The 21,451-nt window shown below is 63.7% G+C and overlaps 1 protein-coding gene across 1 annotated transcript in view; it reads right to left on the reverse strand.

Moving 5' to 3' along the window:
- Positions 1-331: 331 nt before the first annotated feature.
- AHNAK2 (AHNAK nucleoprotein 2) overlaps positions 332-21,451 on the reverse strand; it is a 29,149-nt gene continuing 8,029 nt past the window's right edge. The window contains exons 5-11 of the mRNA XM_046007908.1: positions 17,379-17,437; positions 17,185-17,283; positions 16,508-16,615; positions 15,921-16,062; positions 15,451-15,635; positions 6,691-15,292; positions 332-6,165 (exon numbers count right to left, since the gene is read on the reverse strand). Of these exons, the coding sequence (XP_045863864.1) occupies positions 983-6,165; positions 6,691-15,292; positions 15,451-15,635; positions 15,921-16,062; positions 16,508-16,615; positions 17,185-17,283; positions 17,379-17,437 (14,378 nt within the window). The 3' untranslated portion in view covers positions 332-982. The remainder of the gene's footprint in view (positions 6,166-6,690; positions 15,293-15,450; positions 15,636-15,920; positions 16,063-16,507; positions 16,616-17,184; positions 17,284-17,378; positions 17,438-21,451) is intronic.

Here is a 21,451-nt window from a genome sequence, read left to right on the forward strand (position 1 = left end):
ATGGCAGCCCAGCCCTGTCCCTGCGCTGCCTTTGTGGGTGCTGTGTCCCCCTGACAGCCGGCCTCGCTCTGAGCTCCCTGCCTGCTCCTCCTTCTGGCTGCAGGGCCGGGGAAGGACCTGATGGACCCAGGACAGGCGGAGGACCCGTAACTCCTCCAGGGCCAGCCAGGAGAGGTTAGCTCTGGGAGCGTGTGGGCAGGGTACAGTGGGAACAAAAGACCTCGCAGCGGGTGCCTGGGGTGGGTCTCGTCCTTTATTGTCCTTTGCGGGGGGGGGGGGGGGGTGTTCCAAGGGCATCCTGGCTGCAGCATGTACAGTGGGGGGCACGAGGCCACGTGGGGGCTGTGCGGGCGGGACAGTGCAGACCTCCACCGGCTCCCCCCCGGCCGCCATGCCCAGCCGCATGCGCCCCATCTACACCAAGCATCCCAAGCTTGCCCGGCGGGGGGGTGTTCAACACAGGAGCTCCTTACAGGTAAGCAGGCAGGGGAGCTCCTGGAACGCACCCGACTGCCTGGAGTGGAGGGAAACCACGTTGCCCGAAGCAGCAGAAGCCGGGGCCATGGCAAACACTACATCTACAGCCACGGTGGTTAAGCGCCCCCTTCCCCGAGAGCGCGGCTGGGACCCGCTGGCCACTGCCTGTGGCTCCCCGGAGGCGCGGCTTAGGGAGGCCTCACCCCGGCAGCCGCCGGCGCAGCACCCCAACCCCGGACGGCGCCTGGGCCGCAGGCTGCCTCCCCGCTTCCGCAGCTCCGCCGCACGTCGGGGGCCGGCCGTGTGCCATGCGCCTCAGGGCCGGGAGAGCGGCGTGGTCGAGCGGGAGCCTGGTGCGGCTGGGTTCTGGGGCTTGGCGTGGGCGTCTGTGCCGCGCGGAACAGTCACCCCTCCCAGCCCTCATGCGGTGGCGGCCCGGGCGTGGACTGCCGGCTGGCGGCTGCGTCCCACTCCGGCAGGACCCCCTCGGTTCTTGCCGCGGAGGTCACTGTGGTGCTGGAGCCGCGCCGGCACCCACCGCCTCTGCGGGCTCCCCGGCTCCCGGCTCCTCCGGGGAGAGGCTTTCTCGCGCATCATAGAAGGTGCCCGCCTCCTCCTGGACTTTCTCTTCGGCTGGGCTGGCCTCCTCTCCGGCACTTCTGCTTTTCTTGGTAGGGGAGGAGGAGAAGCCCAACTTGGGAAATCGGAACCAGCCCCCCTTCTCCTGCGAGGGAGGCGGCCGCGCCTCGGGCTGGGTCTGCATGGGAGCCGGTCTCTGGGCACTGACTTGGGAATCGGCACTGGTCTCGGAGACCGAGGAGGAAAAGCCGATGCTCGGGAGCCAAAACCTGAACAGACCAGAGGACCTTTTACCTTCAGGTCTTGCTTTGGGAGCCTGGTCATCCGCAGCCCGGGCCCCCGCCTCCTCTGTCTCCTGGTCCTCTTCCGGCAGGAGCTCGAGTATCTCTGGCGGCTCGTCGTCGGAGCAGCTGTCTGCGCGCCCGCGGCGGGAGTGCAGGTCGGACGGGCCCTCCGCCGGTCCCGGCTCATCTACGCTGGGACTGATGATTTCGAAAGGCTCCCCGGTGTCAGGCTGCAGGTCTCCGGAGGTGGGGTCTGGTCCTGGGACCGCCAGTTCCTGAGCCTCTCTGCGTCCTGCTGGCCCGCGGTCTGCAGGCACCACGCACACCCGTGCTCGAGTGGGGGGCTCTGGGACCCTCCCCTTTAGCAAGGAAAACCCATAAGAATGCGTTTGGGTCTCTGACACGGGGACCTCTGACTCCCGCACGATCTGGGTGGGAAAGACCTCGGGCGCCGAGAGCTCAGTGTGCACAGTGGTCACCGTGCTGTGCACAGCTACCTGGCGGCCGGCCGCCTCCGCACCCTGGATGTGCACCCTGACCTTACAAATGGGGGCGGCTTCTGAGGGGAGGCCGAGGGCCGGGGGGGCCTCCGGGGTGCGGGCACCCTGCCCTCCAGCACTGTATGTGAGCAGGGCCATGTCAGGAGCGCTCTGCGGGCAGGGCAGCTCTCTCACGCTGGGCACGAAAACGACGGCCTCCGAGCTGGGGGCCGGGAAGCTGAACCTCGGGACCTTCAACTTGGGGATCTGGACGCGCAGCACAGAGTCTTCCCAGACCCGACCCACGCTGACCACGGAAACCTGGGACGGCACGTGCGTGCTGCAAGCCCTCAGTCTGAGAGGGCCCTCGGGCTGGGAAGGCGGCTCCTCGTTCCCCTTGGACCCCCTGCCCAGGCCCTGGCCCCCTGGTGTAGGAAGAGGGGGCTCTCCGGCTTCTTCCGGAGGTGGTCCGTGCAGCTGGAGGGGCAGGGAGCCTGCGCCGGGCCGGACCCTGACCTCGGGAGCAGACAGCCCCGCAGGCATGCGAGGGTCAAGGTTCCTCCGCAGGACATCTGCATAGGAAGAAGCCGGGCTGCCCGCAGCCGCCCCGTCCACACCAGGCTCCCGGGGCTTCGGGGACTTAGCCGTGCCCATCTGTGTCGCAGCTGCGGGGGCCACTGCCTCCCCCTCCCCTGGCGCACCTGCAGACCCCGCCCACTCCTTGGGGGCGCTTCGGAGGCTGGGCAGGCGGAGCGAGGGCATCCTAAACCAGCTCTCCCTGGGGCCCACCAAGGCTCCCTGCTCCGAGCTCCCCGCCGCCAGGGACGGCGGGAGGGGCTCCTCGGCCAAGGCGGCGGTCCCCTCCCCACAGAGCAGGCCTGCTGAGCCGGCACCAAGCCCAAGGCCTTGGGCGCTGTCTCCGGGAGACAGGCCATGCTTGGAAAGAGGGAGGGGGCCTGCGGGCAGGCCCCCCTGCGCCGCGCCTTCCCCGGGGCTGAGGTCAGGCATGGGGGCCTCCGAGAGGTGGAGGCTCACACCGGCCCCTGCTGGCGGGTCCCTGGCGGCGCCTGCACCCCCCACACCGTCCTCACTGCAGGCCAGGCCCGGGTCTCCCTGAGGCCGCCCAAGCCCTCCCGGGGAAGCCTGCATTCCGGGAGGTGCGACCTTCAGCAGAGCAAGGGCAGCCGTGCTGACCGCTCCCGCCTCTCCCTCCTTCCCCAGGGTCACGTCTGCAGCACCCTCTATAGGTGGGACACGAGCCTTCGGCCGGCTGCCCAGGGCACCCGCGTCCCCCGGGCTGCGTCCAGGGTCTGCTTTGGCCTCTGCCCCCTTCCTCGGGGACCAGCTGAGCGAGGGTAGCCTGAGCCTCGGTGCTCTCCCTGGACTGACTCTCTCCTTGCGTGCGACACCTGGGCCTGCAGCTGTGGCTGGAGCAGAGGCTGCCGTCCCTGCAGTGCCTGAGTGTCCCTCTGCCGCCTCAGACACAGAGATCCCTGCAGGTGGCCGTGGGTGGCCTGGCACTAGGCGGGCCACGGCTTCCTCCGTGGAGGAGTCCAATCCCTGCGCAGCGAGCTGCGGGGACGTGGGGGACGCGCATTCGTGGGCTCTGGGCGCCGACACTTCGGCCCCTGAGGTTGGGAGTGACAGGCAGAATTTGGGTCGATGAAATTTAGGAAAAGTCACCCGGCCGTAAGACTCAGGAAATATGGTGTCCACGGGGCCCGGGGGCCCGTCAGGCTGGGACAGTAGGATGTGTTCAGTGGAGCTGGGGTCGCCTGCCCCTGCTGGGCTCAGCAGCTGAGAATCCATCTGGCACCCAGACGGGGCTTCATAAGGCAGCTCAGGGAGCACAGGGCCTCTGGGGACAGTCACCTGGTATGTTGTAAGAGTGACGCCCTCGCAGGTGCCGAGGCTGGAGGATTCCACATGGGGACCACTGAGCCGACCCAGCACGGACAGCGGCAGGGAAGCCGCCACGGAAGCCACAGGCGGCCTCTGGGGCCCCCCATGCCCGAACTCGAAGGAGGAAGCAGAGACACTCACAGGTGAAGGGACTTCGTGTTCCTCTGCGGGAGGTGCAAAGCCTTTAGCTGTTCTCCCTGGAGGAGAGAAGACTTTGGGCAATTTAAAATAGGACTTTTTGCTTTTGCTTTTTTCTCCACCTTTTCCAACGGACAAAGCCTCATCACCCTCCGTATGGAAAGCATGCTGATCGCTGCCAGAGACCCCTGGAAGTCTGAGGCTGGAAGAGGACGAGAGAGCAGTATCTTTACCATCCGCAGCAAGCACAGGAGAAGCCACGGAAGGCTTGCTGGGGGAGGGGACAGAGGGGGAAATGCCTATCTTAGAAATCTTGAACGTCTTCCCTGCAGAAAAATCCTTCACGTCCCCAGGGACAATAGCCTCGGCCAACTGTGAGTCGTGGACCTGGGCATGCACCTCCACGCCAGAAACAGACACGTCCCTCTCAGAGCCACTCACATCCTCTTTGGGGCCCTTGATGTCCACCTGCGGGGCCTTGAAGTCCACCTTGGGCATTTTGATGCTGGGCATCTGCACCTTGGGCAGGTGCCCTTTGAGTCCGGCTCCGGCCGAGGGTTCCTGGAGCTCGACCTCGGGCACTTGGCCCTCAGGGAGCTTCAGACCCAACGAGGCAGTCTGGAGCTCTAGGTCGGCGGCGGGCAGCTCAACGGTCACGTCACTGGTCTTGACGTCGGCCTGTGCGGAGGGCACGGACACCTCAGCCTGCACCTTGGGCAGGGACGCGTCCACTGAGGCCTCCGAGGCCTTGCTCGGCGCCGACGCGCCGAAGGACGGCATCTTGAACTTGGGCATCTTGAACTTGCTGTCTCTGGCGGCCACCTCCTTGGCTCCCAGGGACAGGTCAGCGTCCAGCCCGGCGCCGGGCACCTGGGCCTCCACCTCCATGCTGGGCAGGGACACCTCCACGTCGGGGGCGCTCCCCTCCCCTTTGGCGGCCTTCAGGTCCAGTTTCGGCCCCTTGATGTGCACCTGCGGGGCCTTGAAGTCCACCTGGGGGGCCTTGATGTCCACCTTGGGCATCTTGAGGCTGGGCATCTGCACCGTGGGCAGCTGGCCCTTGATCTTGACCCCTTCTGCTTTGCCCTTCAGCCCGGACACAGCCACCTCGGCCTCGGGGACGGACACCTGCAGCTCTCCCCCAGGGAGCTGGACATCAGCAGCGGGCAGTTGGACGGCACCCTCCGGGGCTCGCGCCTCCCCTCCCAGGGACGGCAGTGTGGCCTCGCCTCCGACCTTGGGCACGGTCACGTCCACGGAGGTTCCCAAATCCTTGCTCGGCGCCGACGCGCCGAAGGACGGCATCTTGAACTTGGGCATCTTGAACTTGCTGTCTCTGGCGGCCACCTCCTTGTCTCCCAGGGACAGGTCAGCGTCCAGCCCGGCGCCGGGCACCTGGGCCTCCACCTCCACGCTGGGCAGGGACACCTCCACATCGGGGGCGCTCCCCTCCCCTTTGGCGGCCTTCAGGTCCAGTTTCGGCCCCTTGATGTCCACCTGCGGGGCCTTGAAGTCCACATGGGGGGCCTTGATGTCCACCTTGGACATCTTGAGGCTGGGCATCTGCACCGTGGGCAGCTGGCCCTTGATCTTGACCCCTTCTGCTTTGCCCTTCAGCCCGGACACAGCCACCTCGGCCTCGGGGACGGACACCTGCAGCTCTCCCCCAGGGAGCTGGACATCAGCAGCGGGCAGTTGGACGGCACCCTCCGGGGCTCGCGCCTCCCCTCCCAGGGACGGCAGTGTGGCCTCGCCTCCGACCTTGGGCACGGTCACGTCCACGGAGGTTCCCAAATCCTTGCTCGGCGCCGACGCGCCGAAGGACGGCATCTTGAACTTGGGCATCTTGAACTTGCTGTCTCTGGCGGCCACCTCCTTGTCTCCCAGGGACAGGTCAGCGTCCAGCCCGGCGCCGGGCACCTGGGCCTCCACCTCCACGCTGGGCAGGGACACCTCCACATCGGGGGCGCTCCCCTCCCCTTTGGCGGCCTTCAGGTCCAGTTTCGGCCCCTTGATGTCCACCTGCGGGGCCTTGAAGTCCACCTTGGGCATTTTGATGCTGGGCATCTGCACCTTGGGCAGGTGCCCTTTGAGTCCGGCTCCGGCCGAGGGTTCCTGGAGCTCGACCTCGGGCACTTGGCCCTCAGGGAGCTTCAGACCCAACGAGGCAGTCTGGAGCTCTAGGTCGGCGGCGGGCAGCTCAACGGTCACGTCACTGGTCTTGACGTCGGCCTGTGCGGAGGGCACGGACACCTCAGCCTGCACCTTGGGCAGGGACGCGTCCACTGAGGCCTCCGAGGCCTTGCCTGGCGACGACGCGCCGAAGGACGGCATCTTGAACTTGGGCATCTTGAACTTGCTGTCTCTGGCGGCCACCTCCTTGGCTCCCAGGGACAGGTCAGCGTCCAGCCTGGCGCCGGGCACCTGGGCCTCCACCTCCACGCTGGGCAGGGACACCTCCACATCGGGGGCGCTCCCCTCCCCTTTGGCGGCCTTCAGGTCCAGTTTCGGCCCCTTGATGTGCACCTGCGGGGCCTTGATGTCCACCTGGGGGGCCTTGATGTCCACCTTGGGCATCTTGAGGCTGGGCATCTGCACCGTGGGCAGCTGGCCCTTGATCTTGACCCCTTCTGCTTTGCCCTTCAGCCCGGACACAGCCACCTCGGCCTCGGGGACGGACACCTGCAGCTCTCCCCCAGGGAGCTGGACATCAGCAGCGGGCAGTTGGACGGCACCCTCCGGGGCTCGCGCCTCCCCTCCCAGGGACGGCAGTGTGGCCTCGCCTCCGACCTTGGGCACGGTCATGTCCACGGAGGTTCCCAAATCCTTGCTCGGCGCCGACGCGCCGAAGGACGGCATCTTGAACTTGGGCATCTTGAACTTGCTGTCTCTGGCGGCCACCTCCTTGTCTCCCAGGGACAGGTCAGCGTCCAGCCCGGCGCCGGGCACCTGGGCCTCCACCTCCACGCTGGGCAGGGACACCTCCACATCGGGGGCGCTCCCCTCCCCTTTGGCGGCCTTCAGGTCCAGTTTCGGCCCCTTGATGTCCACCTGCGGGGCCTTGAAGTCCACATGGGGGGCCTTGATGTCCACCTTGGGCATTTTGATGCTGGGCATCTGCACCTTGGGCAGGTGCCCTTTGAGTCCGGCTCCGGCCGAGGGTTCCTGGAGCTCGACCTCGGGCACTTGGCCCTCAGGGAGCTTCAGACCCAACGAGGCAGTCTGGAGCTCTAGGTCGGCGGCGGGCAGCTCAACGGTAACGTCACTGGTCTTGACGTCGGCCTGTGCGGAGGGCACGGACACCTCAGCCTGCACCTTGGGCAGGGACGCGTCCACTGAGGCCTCCGAGGCCTTGCTCGGCGCCGACGCGCCGAAGGACGGCATCTTGAACTTGGGCATCTTGAACTTGCTGTCTCTGGCGGCCACCTCCTTGGCTCCCAGGGACAGGTCAGCGTCCAGCCTGGCGCCGGGCACCTGGGCCTCCACCTCCACGCTGGGCAGGGACACCTCCACATCGGGGGCGCTCCCCTCCCCTTTGGCGGCCTTCAGGTCCAGTTTCGGCCCCTTGATGTGCACCTGCGGGGCCTTGAAGTCCACCTGGGGGGCCTTGATGTCCACCTTGGGCATCTTGAGGCTGGGCATCTGCACCGTGGGCAGCTGGCCCTTGATCTTGACCCCTTCTGCTTTGCCCTTCAGCCCGGACACAGCCACCTCGGCCTCGGGGACGGACACCTGCAGCTCTCCCCCAGGGAGCTGGACATCAGCAGCGGGCAGTTGGACGGCACCCTCCGGGGCTCGCGCCTCCCCTCCCAGGGACGGCAGTGTGGCCTCGCCTCCGACCTTGGGCACGGTCACGTCCACGGAGGTTCCCAAATCCTTGCTCGGCGCCGACGCGCCGAAGGACGGCATCTTGAACTTGGGCATCTTGAACTTGCTGTCTCTGGCGGCCACCTCCTTGTCTCCCAGGGACAGGTCAGCGTCCAGCCCGGCGCCGGGCACCTGGGCCTCCACCTCCACGCTGGGCAGGGACACCTCCACATCGGGGGCGCTCCCCTCCCCTTTGGCGGCCTTCAGGTCCAGTTTCGGCCCCTTGATGTCCACCTGCGGGGCCTTGAAGTCCACCTTGGGCATTTTGATGCTGGGCATCTGCACCTTGGGCAGGTGCCCTTTGAGTCCGGCTCCGGCCGAGGGTTCCTGGAGCTCGACCTCGGGCACTTGGCCCTCAGGGAGCTTCAGACCCAACGAGGCAGTCTGGAGCTCTAGGTCGGCGGCGGGCAGCTCAACGGTCACGTCACTGGTCTTGACGTCGGCCTGTGCGGAGGGCACGGACACCTCAGCCTGCACCTTGGGCAGGGACGCGTCCACTGAGGCCTCCGAGGCCTTGCCTGGCGACGACGCGCCGAAGGACGGCATCTTGAACTTGGGCATCTTGAACTTGCTGTCTCTGGCGGCCACCTCCTTGGCTCCCAGGGACAGGTCAGCGTCCAGCCTGGCGCCGGGCACCTGGGCCTCCACCTCCACGCTGGGCAGGGACACCTCCACATCGGGGGCGCTCCCCTCCCCTTTGGCGGCCTTCAGGTCCAGTTTCGGCCCCTTGATGTGCACCTGCGGGGCCTTGAAGTCCACCTGGGGGGCCTTGATGTCCACCTTGGGCATCTTGAGGCTGGGCATCTGCACCGTGGGCAGCTGGCCCTTGATCTTGACCCCTTCTGCTTTGCCCTTCAGCCCGGACACAGCCACCTCGGCCTCGGGGACGGACACCTGCAGCTCTCCCCCAGGGAGCTGGACATCAGCAGCGGGCAGTTGGACGGCACCCTCCGGGGCTCGCGCCTCCCCTCCCAGGGACGGCAGTGTGGCCTCGCCTCCGACCTTGGGCACGGTCACGTCCACGGAGGTTCCCAAATCCTTGCTCGGCGCCGACGCGCCGAAGGACGGCATCTTGAACTTGGGCATCTTGAACTTGCTGTCTCTGGCGGCCACCTCCTTGGCTCCCAGGGACAGGTCAGCGTCCAGCCCGGCGCCGGGCACCTGGGCCTCCACCTCCACGCTGGGCAGGGACACCTCCACATCGGGGGCGCTCCCCTCCCCTTTGGCGGCCTTCAGGTCCAGTTTCGGCCCCTTGATGTCCACCTGCGGGGCCTTGAAGTCCACATGGGGGGCCTTGATGTCCACCTTGGGCATCTTGAGGCTGGGCATCTGCACCGTGGGCAGCTGGCCCTTGATCTTGACCCCTTCTGCTTTGCCCTTCAGCCCGGACACAGCCACCTCGGCCTCGGGGACGGACACCTGCAGCTCTCCCCCAGGGAGCTGGACATCAGCAGCGGGCAGTTGGACGGCACCCTCCGGGGCTCGCGCCTCCCCTCCCAGGGACGGCAGTGTGGCCTCGCCTCCGACCTTGGGCACGGTCACGTCCACGGAGGTTCCCAAATCCTTGCTCGGCGCCGACGCGCCGAAGGACGGCATCTTGAACTTGGGCATCTTGAACTTGCTGTCTCTGGCGGCCACCTCCTTGTCTCCCAGGGACAGGTCAGCGTCCAGCCCGGCGCCGGGCACCTGGGCCTCCACCTCCACGCTGGGCAGGGACACCTCCACATCGGGGGCGCTCCCCTCCCCTTTGGCGGCCTTCAGGTCCAGTTTCGGCCCCTTGATGTCCACCTGCGGGGCCTTGAAGTCCACCTTGGGCATTTTGATGCTGGGCATCTGCACCTTGGGCAGGTGCCCTTTGAGTCCGGCTCCGGCCGAGGGTTCCTGGAGCTCGACCTCGGGCACTTGGCCCTCAGGGAGCTTCAGACCCAACGAGGCAGTCTGGAGCTCTAGGTCGGCGGCGGGCAGCTCAACGGTCACGTCACTGGTCTTGACGTCGGCCTGTGCGGAGGGCACGGACACCTCAGCCTGCACCTTGGGCAGGGACGCGTCCACTGAGGCCTCCGAGGCCTTGCCTGGCGCCGACGCGCCGAAGGACGGCATCTTGAACTTGGGCATCTTGAACTTGCTGTCTCTGGCGGCCACCTCCTTGGCTCCCAGGGACAGGTCAGCGTCCAGCCTGGCGCCGGGCACCTGGGCCTCCACCTCCACGCTGGGCAGGGACACCTCCACATCGGGGGCGCTCCCCTCCCCTTTGGCGGCCTTCAGGTCCAGTTTCGGCCCCTTGATGTGCACCTGCGGGGCCTTGAAGTCCACCTGGGGGGCCTTGATGTCCACCTTGGGCATCTTGAGGCTGGGCATCTGCACCGTGGGCAGCTGGCCCTTGATCTTGACCCCTTCTGCTTTGCCCTTCAGCCCGGACACAGCCACCTCGGCCTCGGGGACGGACACCTGCAGCTCTCCCCCAGGGAGCTGGACATCAGCAGCGGGCAGTTGGACGGCACCCTCCGGGGCTCGCGCCTCCCCTCCCAGGGACGGCAGTGTGGCCTCGCCTCCGACCTTGGGCACGGTCACGTCCACGGAGGTTCCCAAATCCTTGCTCGGCGCCGACGCGCCGAAGGACGGCATCTTGAACTTGGGCATCTTGAACTTGCTGTCTCTGGCGGCCACCTCCTTGGCTCCCAGGGACAGGTCAGCGTCCAGCCCGGCGCCGGGCACCTGGGCCTCCACCTCCACGCTGGGCAGGGACACCTCCACATCGGGGGCGCTCCCCTCCCCTTTGGCGGCCTTCAGGTCCAGTTTCGGCCCCTTGATGTGCACCTGCGGGGCCTTGACGTCCACCTGGGGGGCCTTGATGTCCACCTTGGGCATCTTGAGGCTGGGCATCTGCACCGTGGGCAGCTGGCCCTTGATCTTGACCCCTTCTGCTTTGCCCTTCAGCCCGGACACAGCCACCTCGGCCTCGGGGACGGACACCTGCAGCTCTCCCCCAGGGAGCTGGACATCAGCAGCGGGCAGTTGGACGGCACCCTCCGGGGCTCGCGCCTCCCCTTCCAGGGACGGCAGTGTGGCCTCGCCTCCGAACGTGGGCACGGTCATGTCCACGGAGGTTCCCAAATCCTTGCTCGGCGCCGACGCGCCGAAGGACGGCATCTTGAACTTGGGCATCTTGAACTTGCTGTCTCTGGCGGCCACCTCCTTGTCTCCCAGGGACAGGTCAGCGTCCAGCCCGGCGCCGGGCACCTGGGCCTCCACCTCCACGCTGGGCAGGGACACCTGCACATCGGGGGCGCTCCCCTCCCCTTTGGCGGCCTTCAGGTCCAGTTTCGGCCCCTTGATGTCCACCTGCGGGGCCTTGAAGTCCACCTTGGGCATTTTGATGCTGGGCATCTGCACCTTGGGCAGGTGCCCTTTGAGTCCGGCTCCGGCCGAGGGTTCCTGGAGCTCGACCTCGGGCACTTGGCCCTCAGGGAGCTTCAGACCCAACGAGGCAGTCTGGAGCTCTAGGTCGGCGGCGGGCAGCTCAACGGTCACGTCACTGGTCTTGACGTCGGCCTGTGCGGAGGGCACGGACACCTCAGCCTGCACCTTGGGCAGGGACGCGTCCACTGAGGCCTCCGAGGCCTTGCTCGGCGCCGACGCGCCGAAGGACGGCATCTTGAACTTGGGCATCTTGAACTTGCTGTCTCTGGCGGCCACCTCCTTGGCTCCCAGGGACAGGTCAGCGTCCAGCCCGGCGCCGGGCACCTGGGCCTCCACCTCCATGCTGGGCAGGGACACCTCCACGTCGGGGGCGCTCCCCTCCCCTTTGGCGGCCTTCAGGTCCAGTTTCGGCCCCTTGATGTGCACCTGCGGGGCCTTGAAGTCCACCTGGGGGGCCTTGATGTCCACCTTGGGCATCTTGAGGCTGGGCATCTGCACCGTGGGCAGCTGGCCCTTGATCTTGACCCCTTCTGCTTTGCCCTTCAGCCCGGACACAGCCACCTCGGCCTCGGGGACGGACACCTGCAGCTCTCCCCCAGGGAGCTGGACATCAGCAGCGGGCAGTTGGACGGCACCCTCCGGGGCTCGCGCCTCCCCTCCCAGGGACGGCAGTGTGGCCTCGCCTCCGACCTTGGGCACGGTCACGTCCACGGAGGTTCCCAAATCCTTGCTCGGCGCCGACGCGCCGAAGGACGGCATCTTGAACTTGGGCATCTTGAACTTGCTGTCTCTGGCGGCCACCTCCTTGGCTCCCAGGGACAGGTCAGCGTCCAGCCTGGCGCCGGGCACCTGGGCCTCCACCTCCACGCTGGGCAGGGACACCTCCACATCGGGGGCGCTCCCCTCCCCTTTGGCGGCCTTCAGGTCCAGTTTCGGCCCCTTGATGTCCACCTGCGGGGCCTTGAAGTCCACCTTGGGCATTTTGATGCTGGGCATCTGCACCTTGGGCAGGTGCCCTTTGAGTCCGGCTCCGGCCGAGGGTTCCTGGAGCTCGACCTCGGGCACTTGGCCCTCAGGGAGCTTCAGACCCAACGAGGCAGTCTGGAGCTCTAGGTCGGCGGCGGGCAGCTCAACGGTCACGTCACTGGTCTTGACGTCGGCCTGTGCGGAGGGCACGGACACCTCAGCCTGCACCTTGGGCAGGGACGCGTCCACTGAGGCCTCCGAGGCCTTGCCTGGCGCCGACGCGCCGAAGGACGGCATCTTGAACTTGGGCATCTTGAACTTGCTGTCTCTGGCGGCCACCTCCTTGGCTCCCAGGGACAGGTCAGCGTCCAGCCTGGCGCCGGGCACCTGGGCCTCCACCTCCACGCTGGGCAGGGACACCTCCACATCGGGGGCGCTCCCCTCCCCTTTGGCGGCCTTCAGGTCCAGTTTCGGCCCCTTGATGTGCACCTGCGGGGCCTTGAAGTCCACCTGGGGGGCCTTGATGTCCACCTTGGGCATCTTGAGGCTGGGCATCTGCACCGTGGGCAGCTGGCCCTTGATCTTGACCCCTTCTGCTTTGCCCTTCAGCCCGGACACAGCCACCTCGGCCTCGGGGACGGACACCTGCAGCTCTCCCCCAGGGAGCTGGACATCAGCAGCGGGCAGTTGGACGGCACCCTCCGGGGCTCGCGCCTCCCCTCCCAGGGACGGCAGTGTGGCCTCGCCTCCGACCTTGGGCACGGTCACGTCCACGGAGGTTCCCAAATCCTTGCTCGGCGCCGACGCGCCGAAGGACGGCATCTTGAACTTGGGCATCTTGAACTTGCTGTCTCTGGCGGCCACCTCCTTGTCTCCCAGGGACAGGTCAGCGTCCAGCCCGGCGCCGGGCACCTGGGCCTCCACCTCCACGCTGGGCAGGGACACCTCCACATCGGGGGCGCTCCCCTCCCCTTTGGCGGCCTTCAGGTCCAGTTTCGGCCCCTTGATGTCCACCTGCGGGGCCTTGAAGTCCACATGGGGGGCCTTGATGTCCACCTTGGGCATCTTGAGGCTGGGCATCTGCACCGTGGGCAGCTGGCCCTTGATCTTGACCCCTTCTGCTTTGCCCTTCAGCCCGGACACAGCCACCTCGGCCTCGGGGACGGACACCTGCAGCTCTCCCCCAGGGAGCTGGACATCAGCAGCGGGCAGTTGGACGGCACCCTCCGGGGCTCGCGCCTCCCCTCCCAGGGACGGCAGTGTGGCCTCGCCTCCGACCTTGGGCACGGTCACGTCCACGGAGGTTCCCAAATCCTTGCTCGGCGCCGACGCGCCGAAGGACGGCATCTTGAACTTGGGCATCTTGAACTTGCTGTCTCTGGCGGCCACCTCCTTGGCTCCCAGGGACAGGTCAGCGTCCAGCCTGGCGCCGGGCACCTGGGCCTCCACCTCCACGCTGGGCAGGGACACCTCCACATCGGGGGCGCTCCCCTCCCCTTTGGCGGCCTTCAGGTCCAGTTTCGGCCCCTTGATGTCCACCTGCGGGGCCTTGAAGTCCACCTTGGGCATTTTGATGCTGGGCATCTGCACCTTGGGCAGGTGCCCTTTGAGTCCGGCTCCGGCCGAGGGTTCCTGGAGCTCGACCTCGGGCACTTGGCCCTCAGGGAGCTTCAGACCCAACGAGGCAGTCTGGAGCTCTAGGTCGGCGGCGGGCAGCTCAACGGTCACGTCACTGGTCTTGACGTCGGCCTGTGCGGAGGGCACGGACACCTCAGCCTGCACCTTGGGCAGGGACGCGTCCACTGAGGCCTCCGAGGCCTTGCTCGGCGCCGACGCGCCGAAGGACGGCATCTTGAACTTGGGCATCTTGAACTTGCTGTCTCTCGCGGCCACCTCCTTGTCTCTCAGGGTCACTTCCCCTCTCTTTTGTCTTTGTGTGTCCATTGCAGATGGCTGTCCCCGTCCAGCGTGTAATTTTTCTTCTTCTTTTTCTCCCAGTGTGTCTTTGTCTTCTGTCTGCAGGGTGGACAGTGTTTCGGTGCTTCCTTTCTCCTGGTCCAGGTCCTCTGTGGGTTTTTCCGAGGCTGTTCTCGCTTCCTTTCTGGGCGACCACCCGAAGGAGGCAATGTTGAAGTTGAGGATTGTCCTCCTGTCCTCCCTCCTTCCTTTGTCTTTGTCCCCATCCTTCATGTCTCCTCCTGTGTGACCTTTCTCTGCTCCTTCTGCTCCTCCCACCTCGGGTTGTGGCAGGTGCCCTGAGGGCTTGCTGGGAGTTTCCGGATCAGGTCCCCGTTCCCTGTCCTCCGTGGTCCTTCCCCGCCTTTCGTCCCGCACCGGCGCTTGGCCTCCTTCTGGGTCTTGCTTTCTTTCTTTGGAAACTTTAAACACGGGTGTTTGTAAGCTGGGGATTTGGATGTGGAAATCCGTGTGGCGGCCCCGTGCGTGTCCTTCGCCTCGCCCGGTGGATCCAGCAATCCCCACTTCTGTGCCCCGGGACACCTGTCTGCGGCTGTCCACACCGAGTGTGGCTGAGCTCACCCCAGGCCTCCCCTCAGACACAGTGTCCTCCTGGTCCTTTGCCTCCTTTGTTTGTTTCTGGCCCCTGGACGCCATGCCGGCCCCTCCCCCCAGGGCTTCCGGGGTGGGGGCACCCGGCTCGATGGGCAACTCTGCCATCAGATCAAGGGTCCCCTCCAGTCCCTCTGCCGTGCGGTCCTCTCTCCTGCTGAGCACAGTGGCCTCGGCGGCTTGTTGTCTGTCCTCCGTGGACCCGACCTGGAGCGCTCCCCCTGGGCCCCCTCGGCTCTGCCGCCCCTCCGGCGTCGGGCCCTGCCCTGAGCCCATCCTGAATCTCAGGTTCAGGAACCTCTTCCCGCACGGACTGTCCGGTCCTGCCTTCCGCTCCTGCTCGTCTGTTGGGAGCGGGGCTTCCATGTCTGTGCTGGTGGGGGACACGTTCGGGGCGTCCCCGCGCCCGTCGGCCTCGGAGGAGCTGAGGGACCTCCGCGGTCCGGGCCTGCGCTTGCTTGTTATGGACTGGAACTTGGGCCAGGATAGCCTCTCCTTCTGGGCCCGCCTGCCCCTGCCCTCCCTGGGCTTGGCGAGGAGCCTCTCCTGGTCTCCGCTCCCTTCCAGGGCCTGTGGGGGGGTCTCTGCGGAGCTGTAGACTGCATCGTTGTCCTGAAAGACAAGGAGCCAGAACTCGTGGGTGCTGGGTTCAGACAGCTGAGCCCCGGGGCTCAGGGGAGGGAGAGGGAAGGGTGGGACGCCCACCTCGGCCTCAGTCCTGCAGGCGGGGAGGTCACTGGAGCCCGGCCTCCCAGGCTGCCATGCCTCACCTGCTTCTCCCTGTCCTTCGGGCTGGGCTGAGCCCCCCGGGTGGCTGCATCCTCGTCGTCTGGGGCGGGACGTTTCCGTCTGACTTGGAACTGTACCCTGTAGGGCTCCGAGTACTGCAGGATTTTGAGAGCGTCTTCGTACTTAATGTTGTCGAAGAACACGGTGGCACTGAGCAGCTGGTCCCCTGGACAGACAGAGCCTCGGGTCGGTCCCCGGCCTCTCCACAGCCTCGAGAGACGCGTCTACGGGGCCAGGCGAGGCAGGCCCCAGAGCAGGAGCCCCACACCCCCTCCGCAGAGCCCCTCATGGGCGGGAGACCACCCCGCCCCGCACGGGCGTGGCCCTGGCCTGGAGGTGGCCAAGCCTTCTCTGCAGGGCCGTCCTGAGCACCAGGTACGGCCCATTTTCCTCCGAGACCCTCAGTCCTCAGGGAGACCGTGGGGGGCCCAGGGAGGGGCCGTCGAGGTACCTTCTCGCAGGCTGAAGAGCTTGGCCGCCGAAGAGTCCTTCAGCACCTGCGCCACAAAAATGCCCTGCTGCCCGCCCCCTGTGACGCTGTAGCCGCTGGCTCCGGCTTCCACCGGGGTCGTCAGCGTCCCCTCCGTGTCCTCCTGCACAGACGGGAGCACAAGCCATCAGCCTCAGAGCTGGGGACTGACCCTCCCTGAGCACAGGGACCCCAGAGTCCTGTGCACCCTTCAGGTGACATGGGGCAAGTGTAGGGCCCCCAGCCGGGGCCGGGGCTGCGGGGTCCAGGCCTCGGAGGGAGCCAGCTGCAAGCCACCTCCGGCGGGAGCGGCCTCCTCTTATCTCCACCCCAGCGGCCGGCTGGTGGCAGCTGCTGTCTAGGCCCAACGGGCGCAGGGAGCAAAGCTGAAGGCCTCCTGCTGGAAGGGTGGCCAAAGCCTTGTCCATCCTCTGAAGCTCCCGCCTCCCCACCAGGCCCATCCCTGGCCTCCTTGCCTCTCTCCTGGCTCCAGCCCAGCCCTGCCTCCCCCAAGCTGGGGCCCGTGCAGAGAGACCACCTTTCTGACCCTCAGGCCCTGCCACGCTCACCTGTGGTCGACTCATTCTGGAGAATGTCCGTGAGTCCCCTGAATCTCGCTTCCACCAGGACCTCCGTCCCCCGGAGCCTGAGGAAGCCCGCCGCCTTGGTGTGTCCTCCTGCAGCCACAGAGGCCAGAGGTCACGCGCCTGTCCACGCCCCGGGCACGGGAGGGACTCAGGAGACCAGGAGGCCCCAGAGCAGTGCTGTTTGCCAGGGGAGCTGATCTTATGGCTTGGGGGGTGGGGCGTGGGGGGGTGACGCTTTGCCCTGGTGCTGCCTGAGCAGGCCGAGACCCCGCCTCCGGGGCAGACCCCCAGGCCTGGGGTTTTGTGTGCAGGGTAAGGAGACACGGCAAGATCAAGTCCTTTCGGAAACCGTCCTGCTCCCACCCCTCTCCAGGGACAGCCCACGTCTGCACACACCCAGAGCACAGTCTCTCTTTCCCACAGGCACACGCATGCACAGTCTCAGCCACGTCCTGGCCCGCTGAAGGAAGGGGTTCTGGGGTCAGGACAGTCCGAGAGGACGGCAGAATGGGCATAACTGTGGCCCAGCGGGCCGCAGGGCAGGGTCGCGTGGCTGCACAAACAGGAGGGAGTTGTCCCCGCAGGGTGAAGAAGGAGACGTGGCCACCCGTGGCCCCACACCTGCCCCCTCAGCCCGTGGGTCTGTCCCGCAAGCTTACCGGGAGTCCAAAGCTGGTACCCTCAGCCGTGTATTCATACACGGGGGAGGACCCCTGTGGCCGTGGCCGAATGATCTCGTCCACGGGCCCTTCGGTCACCTGGCAGCAGAGAGAAAGCAGGCAGCGCTCAGCCACCTGGGGCCTGAGCAGGAGCCCCGTGAGGTGGGCGGGCGTCCTCCAGGGGCCTCGCTTACCGAGCGGTCGTCTTCTGTTTCAGCCTCCGGCTCCTCAGGCTGCAGCTGCCGGCCGGACGCTGTAAAGAGAGAGGCTGAGTCAGGGGGGCCGTGCTGGCGGGGAGACCAGATGGCGGGCCCGGGGGCGGGGCCAGGCGAGTTCGTCCCTGTGCCGTGTTGGTGCACGCGTCACCCCATTCTGGACGCGGGGTCTGAGAGCACACGCAGGGCTGGGCAGGTGGTGACGCCGGCTGGGGGGCAGTGGGCCCACACGAAGGGAGCTCAGGCCAGGCAGCCCTCACAGATCCAGTCCAAGAGAGTCGCTAAGCAAACACAGAGAAACAACACTCACCACCCCGAGGGGCCAGAATCCAGAGACGCCGCGACATCTCGCCCACGGTGTCCAGCATCCAGCCGGAACTTACAAGACATGCGGAGCAACGAGAGCATCTGACCTGTACCGGGGAACAGGGCCACCCGAGGCGAGTCTCCGAACACCCAGGGAGGAGGGACCAGGCGCCGACTTCAACAACTCGAGAGGCAAAATGCTGTGGCTCAGCGAAGGGAGATTGTCATAAACAGAAACTGTAAAAGGGCTACATGGAAACTCTGGAGTTGAAAATGTCCTACGGAGACTCAGCAGAACTGACGTGCCTGGAGAAAGCATCGCAAAACTTGTAAATAAACAGAAATGAACCCGTTTGGAGAACAGAGGAAAGAAGATTCACGGAAGCAGCCGTGCCTGAGAGCTGCGCGGGGCACATTCGGCCCATCAGCACGGAAGTGGCCGGGGTCTCCGGGAGAGGGGGGCCGGGCGCAGGCAGGGAGGGAGAGAGGAGGAAGGCGGCTGGGAGCCATGGCAGCGGGGTCCGGACCCAACCCATTGCAGTCTGCACAGAGGAGAGAGGGGAACAAGGGAAACATGAGCCGCACAGTAAGGGCAGGACGGCCCGATCGGGCCCTGGGGCCCCGGGCGCCACGGGGCTGGAAGGACCCCCTCACAGTGCTGAAGGGAAAACACGGGGAAGCTCGACGTCCGGGTCCAGCAAACCATCCGCACAAAGAAAGGCACATGAAGGGCAAGACGCATGAGCGAAGACTGGGAGAAGCCACCACTGGGACACCTGGCACCCCAGCAGCAGCGCTGAAGAAAAGGCACGGTTGCCGGACGCTAACCCAAGTCCGCAGGGAGCACACAGAGAATGCGGAAGATGCTGCGCACGCGGGCGAGCATCAGACACTATAAATACACGTTTTCCCTCTGTCCATGTCGTCACTTTCAAAGACACGAGGTCGTCGGAGGCAAGGGTTGGCAAAGTTTTCCTGTAGATGGTGGGAGGGTAGATAGCTTAGGCTTTGCAGGCCACGTGAACTGTGGCCAAGGAGTGGCCGTGGTGACGAAAATGAGCCACCTGACCATTGCAACAGACTTAACTCCCCAAACAAGCAGTGGGCAGGGTTCAGTGCACAGGCCGGTCCTCCCACTCCCCGGGGAAGGCTGTCGTGCCAGGGCCCTCTCGTTGGGATGACCACACGTATCGATGCGTTCCGTACGTGATGACTGCAGCAAGAGGGAGGGGGAGGAAAGCACGCGTGTCGGATCGAAGTTTTTGTATTTTACCAGAAGGAAGTAAATGTCGCTAGGGTTACGGCTGGGCCAGGCATGGACCATACACAGGCCCAGGGGGGTCTGGGGTGATGGGAATGTCCCAGAAGCGCATCGTGCTGATGGTCACACAGCTTCACGGAGTCACTAAGAATGACTGAACTGTACATTCACGATGGGTGGGTTTTATGGTACATGAAGTATCCCTCTATTAAGCTGTGAAAGAAAAATGGAATTAATCGCACAAAACAAAGGTAACAAAATGTAAAATTTACCATGTGTAGAAGTAAAGCTATGAAGACTACAATTTGGAGGATGGGGTTGAGGGGATAGAAGTGGCCATAAAGTTGTACAGTTCTTACCTCATACGCGAGGCAGCGTACTGCGATCGGCGCAGAGTCCCTAGTGTTAGCCGTGACGGAGCCACAGACGTAGATGCAGAGCTGATAAGCCAACGGTGGGAACGGGGTGGAACCCTAACCACTATCTGGAAGCACACACACCACATGTATATTCCTGAATCATCACGTATGTGCAAATGAATTTAATTAATCCTAAAACATGGTAAGCAAAGAGGGAGAGAGGAACAAGGATAAAATAGAAAGCCATTAGCAAGATGGTGGGATTTCGACCAATCATGTTGACAATCACATTAACTATATAGGGACTTAAAATTCCAATCAAAAGAGAGAGATTGTCAGAGGTGATTTAAAGAAGCAAGACCTATTCTTACGTTCTTTACAGGAAATGGACTATAAATGTAAAGATACAGATAGGCCAAGTGAAAGGAAAGAAAATAACCATCCTAACATTTTATAATGATAAAAGGGACGGGGGGACCTAGGTGGCTCAGTCGGTTAAGCTTCAGACTCTTGGTTTCAGCTCAGGTCGCGCTCCCAGTGTCCTGAGATCGAGCTCTGTGTCAGACTCCGCACTGTCCACAGAGTCTGAGACTCTGTCCCTCTGCCTGTGCCCCTCCCCACTGTGCACTCTCTCTCAAATAAATAGCCCTTTTTAAAAAGGGAATCATTAATCAAAAAACACAATAAATTTATGTCTGTACACACCTAACAACAGAGGTTACAAAAACAGCAAAGTGGCCACACTGACAGGACACTCAAATCCGCGTGATAACAGGAGAGCCCAACACTCCCTTGGGTACAAAATGGGACAGGTAAGAGCAGGTGAACCACCTGTGAATCAGTGAGACCAAACTGGCAGTTGGAGACCTGCCCACCTGCCGACAGCAGCACACACGTTCCTCCCACGTGCACAAGACAGTCACCAAAATGGACTAGTTGTCTCGGTCGGTTTAGAAACAAAGGGGGGGTCACCTGGGGGCACAGTCGTTGCGCGTCCAACTCTGAGTTTCAACTCAGATCATGATCTCAGCTCTGCGCTCAGCAAGGAGTCTGTTTAAGATCTCTCTCTCCCTCTGGCCCTCTCATGCAGTCCCTCTCTTTCTCTCAGAAATAAATCGGTCTTTTTAAAGAATAAAATAAATAAAATGTTTCAGTAAGTTTAAGACAATTGAAATCATGCTAGGTATTTTCTCTGATCCCCAGGGGAATCGAGACAGTATGATATAAATACAAAAGATCGAAGACACAGAACAGAAAGTCCAGAATAACCCCACACTTTGTGCAATCGATTGATTTTTGACAAAGTAACCAAGTTATTTCCATAGAAAAATGATCGTCTTTTCAACAAAGGTGCTGGGACAACGGGGTATGTTCTTGGAAAATAAAAAAACAAAAAAAAAAATCCTTGACTCTCACCTCACATCACACATAAAAATGAATTCAAAATGAATCAGAGAGATAAATGTAAAATATAAAACTATAAACCTTCCAGAAGAAAACACAGGGGACATTCTGTACCACCCTGGGGAGGCAATGTTTTCTTAGACCAAGGGTGTGACCCACAAAGGAATATGTGATAAATTACATGTCATCATAATTAAATACTTCCGGTCTTGAAAGGCATTCTTGAGAAAATGAAAAAGCAGTGCGTAGATCGGACAAAGGACTTGCATTCCAGATAAACTCTGACAGATCAACAGATAAAGACCAAAAAAAAAAAAAGCCCACCTCAATTAAACATGGGCAAAAGATTTGAACAGACACTTGACCAAAGAAAATATACTGATGTGCACTAGAAAAGACAGACAACTTCCTCAGCCGCCAGGAAAATGCAAACAAAAACCAACAGCCCAGGTCAAAGATCCCAGAACCAAACTCACAGATGCAAAGCGGTGGGAAATGGATGATCTTTTCAGTTACTCACGGGGGTCCGTTGGCTATCCATGTGAAAAATATTAATCTCAACCCTATGCCAGCCACAGAAAGTACGAATTTCATGCGGATTGTAGGACCAAAGCAGAAGGTTTAACCATAAAGCTTCCAGAAGATAAACAGAAACGACTTTGGGGGGTGGGGCAGCAATTCCTCCGCAGCGCCGAAGTGGCCCGGCCTACAGGATCCAGCGG

This window comes from Meles meles, chromosome 6 (genome assembly GCF_922984935.1).
Source record: "Meles meles chromosome 6, mMelMel3.1 paternal haplotype, whole genome shotgun sequence".
In the NCBI taxonomy this organism is placed as follows: domain Eukaryota; kingdom Metazoa; phylum Chordata; class Mammalia; order Carnivora; family Mustelidae; genus Meles; species Meles meles.